General features: G+C 34.3%; 1 protein-coding gene across 1 annotated transcript; it reads right to left on the bottom strand.

The window, feature by feature from the left end:
• Positions 1-1,677: 1,677 nt before the first annotated feature.
• LOC124363947 lies at positions 1,678-3,087 on the bottom strand. Its single transcript, XM_046819217.1, has 2 exons — positions 2,880-3,087; positions 1,678-1,899 (listed from the first exon to the last, which is right to left on the bottom strand). The coding sequence occupies exons 1-2, from the start codon at positions 3,080-3,082 to the stop codon at positions 1,779-1,781; spliced, it is 324 nt and encodes a 107-aa protein (XP_046675173.1). The 5' UTR covers positions 3,083-3,087; the 3' UTR covers positions 1,678-1,778.
• Positions 3,088-9,893: the final 6,806 nt, after the last annotated feature.

The following is a 9,893-nucleotide window of genomic DNA, read 5'->3' as shown; positions in this document are numbered from 1 at the left end:
CTAGTTCTCTCCAATTCTCTTTTGCTCTCGACTCTAATTCTTTCTTGGATTTTTCTACTTCTGTATCACAGGTAACATCAAGCATATCTTTGCTGAAATCATCTTTCTCCTTTGCAACAGCAATGTTTATAGCCCCTTCAATAGACGATATATGGTGAAAAACAAAGTCATCAACTCTCCTAGGTAATTTTATGTGTTTGAAAGTTATTTTTTTTTTTAATAAATTGAATTCAGATTCGACCGCAGCTGAACTGGCCGTAATTCCTCCGTATTCAAAGATAGGATTTATAATACTTGTCCAAGTAGGTATGGGTTCCTCGGTTGCTAACAACTCTATTATACTCAGCATTTTCAATAATTGAGACTACCATGCGATAAAATATGTTGTTTTCTTTCCCCGAACATTTCATACTCTATGTTTTTGGACTTCTCGTTTTTGTTACTTCTTCCTGTTCAGTGACATCCTCGTCTGTTGTAGTATATTCTCCAATTTTTTAATTGAAAATTGTTTACTTTCTTTACATGGTGTATGATTTTCTGTCATATCCGAGCCTTCCGTAGGTGATATAGCAACTGTAATTACATGTTTTAAAATATGTTGTACGTCTTTGATGCTGGCGGATTGTAGAATTCGACATAAACACCTGACGTAAAGCTGCTTTGTTATTTTGAATGCATGTTTTTAACATTTCCAAGTGATAACTGGTTTAACATGTGCTACATCGTTCCGAACAAAACAGTTTGGAATGTCAGGCACACAACATTCATCTCATCTGCAAGACCCAAGAGTTGTGCACAGCGCCCACAGTAAGCTTTAAGTGACGGCAATGAAGTAAAAGCTTGGACGCAGGCTGACATGATGGTTGTGGAGGAAGCACGCTACCAATGGCGCAATGTTTATGTGTCATAACTCTCCGAAAGAAGGCTGCACACTGGATACATTTTCTGTGATTCCTTTCCCCTAACCACAAATCTGTGCAAACGTAAGTTGCCTGTCTTTACTCCCGGAGCTCATTCTAAGCGCTTCACTACTCCTCCAGTGGCATCAATTGATGCAGAAAAGGGAAGTTATTCTTCAGTGTTGTCTATATACCTGAATTTGCGCAGAACTATGATACCCGACTCACAATTTGTCGTAAGTAACGTGTCTTATTATGTTAACTTATCTAGAAGCATGCATAGCTTTCACCATAGCTACAATGGAGTTTTCGTCTGCCCGTAAAGCGCAATGTTTGGCTTTTGCATGTCTTAACTGACTTGTAGAGGGCAAATTCGCAGGTTCTGGTTTCCAAAACACATCAGTTTATCAGCTCGAAGCCTTTGGTACGCGGTCGATGCTACATTTTTGTCTATAACGCCATTGAAAGCTACTTTTAAAACATGTCCAGCTAAATCTCTTTTTAACTTTTTTGGTGTATAATATTAAAATTTCCTTCATATTTGCAGACGAATTCAGCAGTTTCCCCTTCTTCTGGCAACTTGAACCTGAAGGAATGAAGTTTTGATTTGCAAAAAGTGCAATGACCATCAATCGTAATAGCATGCAAAACACCCGACATTAAAACTCGCCCTCTGGAGTACGAAACTTTACATGGCACTTTTGTATATGTCCATAAATAAGAATTGAAAATGTGTGTCCATAATGTGTGTCGTCTTAATTGAACATATGTCCTCTTAACAGTCTTCCCGTCCTTGTATGTGGCTTGATCTGGTGTCATGTCTTTCAGCCTTTCCTGCTTAAAGTAGTTTTAAAGTTTTTAACTTCTCCTGCAAATTCATCACTGGAAATTTCGTCGAATATTTGTCTTCGTTCTGGACGAGGATATTTGTTCTTCTCTCGGGGATTCCACAGAACTGGTAGATCCATCATAATGAAGAAGAGTAGTTAAGAGCCCGTACCTTTAAGAACATAGATCAGTAATGGATAAGAGAAGTAGCAGGATTGCAATGAAGTAGTAATGAATATATATTACGAATATATAACGACTTCATACCGTTCTTGTTGAAAAACAGGACACTATAATTGACATATTCTTTTTCTATGATATTCTAAACACTTCTGAGACAATCGTAGTCTCTTAAAGCTATTGTAATCTCCTGATACATTTTAGATTTAAGTCTAATGAACATTGTTTCGGACCACCCTAAGGCATATACCACACGTCATGTCTCTAACTTTAATAATTGTACTATGCGTTGATGAGTCAATAAGTCAGTCAGGTAATTTCCTTGTATATACATAGATAGGTCTCGAAACATAATTTGGTTATAAAGAATCAAATTCCATCTGTTTGAAATTCACTTTCTGTCTATGGTTTTTCCAGTACCATCGTCGAGTTTGCCTCGTGCTCTGATTGAGAAAATGTAAACGAATGAAAACCAACTTCGATCATAAAACACCATAAAAAATTAAATATAATATACTGAATATTCTCATTTATTGGCAGCCATTTTGACTGTAGGCCAATAGAAATAAAGTTCAAACTTATGCATTCTTACCATCCCATTTTGTGCCTTCAAATCATGAAAGATTTCCCTTTTTTAAGACGTGCTTAAAACTAATTTTAATTTCCAATATTATAACAGTTTGTTCAGAAAAAATCTCAAACTCCTTTTAACGTTACAGAATAAATATTGTCCCTCTGAAAAGATGAAATGTCGCTAATGTTCTCAAAAAGGAGGTTCTCGGTACCAATGGTTGCCAAAGATTGCGGAGGTTTAATCTTATTAAAGCTTAATACCGCAAAAAGTAATAAGATTATGAAAGTTAAAAACCGTGAGAATAACCCTATTGTAGTGGAACACTATAGAGCGCCTGGTATCGATACACATACATAATAGACATCTTATTTTAAAACTTATAAAATCATTGAACCTACCTGTTCTCCTTCACCACAAGATAAACATTAGATGCAGATACAGAGGTTTTCAGCTCGGGTATTGCATTGATGGCACTAGATATGTCATTCCAAATGTGGTTTTTCTTCTCATTTCCATCTACCACAATTTTGTCCCTATGTGTTGAAATGAGACGCCTAGTTTCATCTACTGCAAAAGTTGATGGACGACCTTTCTTTGGCATTGATGCCATCCCTAAAAATTATAACTGTATGTTTCAAATGGAAGTTATATTGAAAAATATTATTAGTAAAATATTATACTTACATTATACTTATATTTCATATTAGTACGCTACTTCTTCTTGTAACATTATGAGTAAACACATTACACGTAGTAAATGTACACAATACACTTTGTTTGTGTTGAAATATTTAATAGTACATAATTTAAACATAATCCGGTGGAATGAATAGGCTAGACACTTCCTAGATATTCCGGTAATGCTACCCTCCCCCCGCCATTACATCATACTACTCGTACATACATAAAATTACCTAGATTCATAGGTCGATGAATACTAGATACGGTATAGTAGATGATACTAGATTCAATTATGAATGGGGGAGGTTACCACTACAAATGTTTAGTACCTCCCAGTGAAGCTGGTGTACGGGAGCACGAAAAATGTTTTATAATATTAATAATTGTATGTTTGAGCTGAAATTTTCACAGAATATTTTTAACTCTACTTTATTAATTGTGTAGAGTTAGAAAATTATTCGGTGCATAAATGGGCAAGTAATATAAAATCAAACGTTGAAATCTCCTCGTGGTACACTCTGTATATAGAAGATATATTTTGCGTATACAACTACACAAATTTTGAGACCTGATTATTAATTGCGTGTTTTTTTAACGCCACTAAGCGGCTTAAATCCACTGCGTGCATTACGCGTAGATGCGATCAAGTATAGACATCGAAAATATGTACAGTACTTCAAGTTTAATATTATTTGCAAAGCAGGATATTTCATTTACTTTACCCATCTAATTTTTAGTTTTCACATACAGCGTGACAGAAACACGTTATAGCGATCGGTTAGTAACCATCGTAATAATTAATGAACGTACATGCATATACGTAAATCGAAGAAATAGAAATGTGTTGTTTGTTGGCGTCCTACCAGTCATAACAAAGACTCAAATGCCATATTAAATATCCTTTATGATTATATTTTTAGGTCAACTATTACAGGCATCATCCTAAGGCCTGACAGGGGAGTATAGACAACATTTTTGTTAACCTTGCACATATATATTTGTCTTTTGTTTAGCAGTTTCTTAGAAGCAAGTACGCTTAACCTAAAAACAAAACTGTATTTGTAGACCACGACTGTATGTGTCCTTCTGTTCTCTGTGTTCTGTATGTGTCTCTGTCTGAAGATAATTAGTTTATTAATCCATTACTTAGTACGAGAATATTATTATTCACAGTATCGAATGGTACAAAAATAATAAAATTAATTAATTCGTTTAATCATTATAATTATCGACCACGGGATGATTATTGCCCCTTTGTTTCCCGTTTTGTATTTCCTTATTGCTAAATAATAATAATAAATCTCTTTATTGCTGTAAAACAACTCGCATATTGTATAGCATGCGACACTTTCATCTTAATTCTAAGCTAATTGTCTAGAGCACAAAACTAAATGTAATATAACATTCAACATTCAAGTATTTATTTAAAACATGACATATGTTATTGAAATACAAGTATACAAAATCAGTACAGGTTACTTTAAATTAAATTTGGTCAAATTAACCAGTATTCATACAACTTTATATACTTAAAAATGTAAAATTATAAATACTTTAAAATAGTTAACACTTTAAAACAGTTAAAAACTTTAAAAATGGTTAAAAAACTTTAAAATACATAACCATCCTAAGATTTTTCGTGTGCGTGTAATATGATAAATATGGTATCCGATGCAACAGAATCAGTTACTCTCTTATATGACCAAACCCCACCTATTTCACACTTTGTAGACTACTCTTGTACTATGACCGGACACTACAATACTTGACTCTGTGCTGACAATGTGTTCCTTATCACAAAAAACATAATTATCAATCCATCATGATGACATGAATGTTCAAGAAGATTATGCCTATTCTGAGTAAGTACTTCGTATATGAAAGAACTAACAAAACAAAGTCTACCGTTGAACTAATATTTTTATTACAGTTTTTCATCTAGTAGTTATTAATCTGGCTTGAATGGATAATCCAACTACCCCGAGAATGATTAAGGCAATAACATTTGAATATGTGACACTTCCGGTAGTATCCACATGCTGCTTCCGGTCAGTTTGAACAAACGAGATAATCAAGATAATCCAAGTCAGGTTGATGCGATGAAATTTGACTAACGTATCTTTCTACTAGGGTCCACACGCTGTTTCCGGTCAGTTTTATAAAACGAGATAATCAAGATAATCCGAGTCAGGTTGAGGCGATGAAATCTGACTAACGTATCCTTCCGCTGGGGTCCACACGACGTTTCCGGTCAGTTTGATCAAACGAGAAAGCCCCCTCGATTGAAATATTAAAATAATAGTCTGCCATTTTATAAATGCAACCAATACTTAATTTTTGTTCTTCTCTATACAAAAATATTCTTCTTCGTCAGGATAGTTTATCTATAGAAACATGAATAGTCAATTTGAACACAATAATTCAAATTGTCCTCGGCGTAGTGTGCATATATCCATACAGCAAGAAATATATTTCTGACCGATATTCCATTTTCCCTTCTATATTTTCAAGCCACTTTACTATGGTTCAAAATCGTCTTTCGGGAGAAAATTATTCAACAATGTCAACCTACAGTTCGCACAAGAATCCTCTTCAGTTGTTTTATTAGTAAATATACGAGTATTTTGAATTATATGTTCTACAAGATGTATAATATATATTTCTGGATAATATTTATAGAGACTGAGGATATGCTATGAATAACTCCACTTGGTGCAGTGTCCCAAGGTTTATTATTTAGTATACTAATAGCCTATATAAGTAGTAGATGCCTAAAGTTTTATTCTACTATTGGCATTACATTGCTATTAATTCTGTCAAGCTAGAACAAACATCGGTTAGCCTACACAGTGTGGTGCAAAATTGATAAATACATTTCTCTCCTGCTGTTGACACAGATATTAGAGTGGTATTATAAACGTCAGTTATACAGAGACTTGTCTATCTTTCACACTCACACACTTTCACACGCTAAACATTTTTTATACTCACTCGTTGTTCTTCATACCTTGGCATCAGACCAGGATTTAAACAATAATAATAACTAAATTGTAGAAGCTTCTTTATTATAGGATTTACACCGGCAGACTTGGCTCCTTCTCCGGAGGATTTCACCGACAGTTTGAACGAGCCGGTGAGGCTCTTGTATTTAATTAATGTTAAAACAAACTCCAATAATAATTAAATTTTATTTTTGTGAGGCCTTTCGTAATGGAACATCGCCAAAACCACATAACAAAAATAAAAGTGGTTAAGTAATAATAGAAACGATTTTGTACTTAAATTAATAGCTCATGTAATTAAAAGTACAAAGAGATAAAATTTTAAAAACCCGAAAGTGTGTCTATTAATATAGGAATATGTCTGTCTATATTGGACAAACAACATTGATATTTATTTCAATCATAAACAGGTGAATTTTGGAAAGGCCAAGGATTATTATTTACTAAATTACTTTAGTTCCTTATAATTATTATTTTGTAACTTTCAAGAAATATTTTACTTTGGATTTCATTTAATAATTTTACTTTTGAAGAACAGTGTACAGTTCAAAGTGCATGTTTTGCCATGGCTGATCTTTCTTCTTGGTGATAAGTATTTAAACAGCTCTATGTTCCTTAGCTCTCTTTTTTAACTTCTTTTTGTTTGACTAATGTATTTTAAATCACAGTTGTTACAATTATTTTGATGCATTCCAAATATTTCTTCCTTATTTAGTTCATTCTTTGGATTTCCTAATATATAGCACTAAACATGGCCTTAAAAACTCCTATCAGTCAAACCCACAACCATTCACACACAGAGTGCCACAAGGATCACTCCTGGGCCCAGTTATCTTTGTTTTATTTGTCAATGACTTCCCAGCATACACCCAAGACCACAACACCACCTGTGTAATGTATGCTGATGACATAACACTCCTGATCAGGGATGCCACTGCAGAGGGAGTGCCTGTAACTCCTAGAAAAAACTACTTGGCTGTTAACCCATCAACAACAATACAGATTCATTTTAGCAAAAGAATAGACTACATTTCAAAAATACTTGATGTAGAAATTGAAAACCATGTTAACTTCCTTGGAGTAATCATGAATGGGAGTCTCAACTGAACAGAGCATTTGGATAGCCTTTGCAAACAATAAGCACAGGTATAAGCTATATGATGTTCAGCGCATAAAATGGATTGTAAATTTAAAAACAGCAAAACAGCCTACCATTTATTGGTAGAAATCCATATTATGAAGTATTGGCTTGCTGTGTGAGGCGGATCCTCTACTGGAACCCTGAACACAGTGCTTGTCCTGCAGAAAAACACCATCAGACTCCTCGCTGACTTTGAACCTCAACAAAGCTGCAGGCAAACCTTCCTAACCCGCAGCATATTGACAGTCACTGCTCTGTACATTCAAGAAGTTATTTTATATGTTCACAGTCTAAATCTTCAAACAGGGAAAGACTTCCATTTGTAAAACACTCGCCATGCAACAAACTATGTTCTGCCCTCTCATTGCACAGCAATTTTTGAAGGAAAACCATCCTCCATCGGCCAGAAGCTATGGCAAGTTCTTCCAGGAACAATAAGAGGACTGAAGAGGAGTACCTTGGAAAAGAGACTGAATGACCTACTTGTGAACTAGCCTGTTTATTCACTTTACAAGTCCTCAACACCTGTAACAAAGAATGGAGACTGCAAAATACACCTTTACACCTACAGGCATCAGTGGTGTAATCAGGACTTGACTTTGGGGAGTATGAACTGATTAAAGAGCTTACTACACTAGGGAGTATGGAATAAATCTGAATAAATCCACACTTAAATAAATTAGACAGGCAATTTATAAGTAAAACATTTAATTTAACATTAAACAGTAAAACATCCATATTTCAAATGAATTGGATTCCTGTTGCAACATAATTTTAGGAACTTTTGGGGGAGGGGTTCTATGCCCTCATCCCCCCTCTTAGTTACGCCACTGTCAGGTACATTGAAGTGATGAGACTACTAACAGACACCAACTTAAACATAGACTTTACTAGCTGTTTCCCGCGGCTTCGCACGCGTCTCTTAAGCTTTGCCCGTATATTTCTTTGCCTTCAAATAGTGTTTGGATATTTTAATATACGTAACTACTGTGTTGTAATTGCAGTTTATAATGTGCAGGCGCTTTGATAACTTTTATATCTTGCAGTACAGCCTGGTGGTTAGTTACATCAATGGGCATTGCGTATAAACCTTCTACATAGAAAAATACAAATTTTCATAGTGATCGGTCCAATAGTTTCTGAGTCTATAAAGGACAAACACACAAACATTCATTTTTATATATTATGATTGCAGAAACAGTTTAAACAAAATTTGTCGTTTCTCTTAAGCTTACTCTATGCTTTAAAACTATAAGTGTAAAGAAATTTATATATAAATATATTTTTTGTCGCATTATATATGTTTACAAAGAACAGCTGATTAAAAATTTGAAAAGACTCTTTCACTTAATAACATATGTTTGCTGCAATGCATTTCTTACGGGTATTTCTGTAACCAGTGGGGCGGAATCCTGAATCGGGAAAAAGGGATAAAAAGTAGTATCCTATAACCTTCTACAGATCAAGACGAACAAATTAAAAAAAAAAAATTAGGCGAATCCGTCCAGCCGTTTGTGAGTGATGCTGTTACACACGAACAGTTTCATTTTTATATATATAGATGGTAACATAGAAAACATAAAACATAGAAATTAGTGTCTAGTCAAACATCACATTTTTTCAGCAGATCTTACTGGTTTTTTACCAATCTGGGTAATAATAAGAGTAAAATACAATATTAAATCCTCATTTTTAACTCAAAGATAAGGGTAGTTTTTCCAGCTGGATACTGCTTTTGCCTCCACTTTTGTTTCAGATGTATTAGAGAGACGATCAGAACTGGCACAAGCTATTCTGGTGCCCTAAACAATATATACTTTTGCCGCCCCCCACTACCAACCCAAACAACCCCCCCCTTTCCTTCCCCTCTACACAGAAACACCCCAACAGAACTTCTTCTGTGGCAATCTAACATTATTTGTATGCGACTAAATCAAGATGGCTACTAGTACAGCCTGATCTCCACCTACTTTTCAGTGATTGTGAAAAATTTGAGTTTTTTTAGAATTTTAAAACCTGGCCACCATTTCCAATATTGCGGCCAACTTTATCATCTCCTATGGAAAAATTTTCTTCAAATTAATATTTGAAATAATTTTATTTGTGACAATTTTATTTTTGACATATTTGTTTGGGAGCTAAAGTCTACCAAACTTTTCAAAAACCCTATGTTTTACCATTTTTATGCACCATTGTGAAAGTGGTTTTGAATTAGTAAAGCAACATCAGGTTATTGTACATTATCTGTACATTCTATAAATACAACATCATATTATAAAAGAAACAGTACCACGTAACTGGCATAAACTTTCTTCCATTCTTTAAGCAAACCACACAAGATTCAAGTTCTTACCAGTAGTACTATATATCTAGCCAACATGAACTCATCTGGGGTGAACCTCAGGTCTCATCGTTCTTTTTCAGGTTTCTCATTGTAGCTTCATCGATAATCCAATTTCACTATTAGCAGCATATTAAAACTGGCAGTAGTTTAAGTGATACCTTTTAATATCCAACGTATTTAAGAAAATTAATTTTTTATAAATTTACGATACATTAAAGCCTATCTTTTACTCAGAAAATTAAAA

The sequence above is a fragment of the Homalodisca vitripennis genome, chromosome 5 (genome assembly GCF_021130785.1).
Source record: "Homalodisca vitripennis isolate AUS2020 chromosome 5, UT_GWSS_2.1, whole genome shotgun sequence".
NCBI classification, from domain to species: domain Eukaryota; kingdom Metazoa; phylum Arthropoda; class Insecta; order Hemiptera; family Cicadellidae; genus Homalodisca; species Homalodisca vitripennis.
The sequence above is the reverse complement of the archived record's forward strand: the minus strand, read 5'-3'. Positions and strand labels throughout refer to the sequence as shown.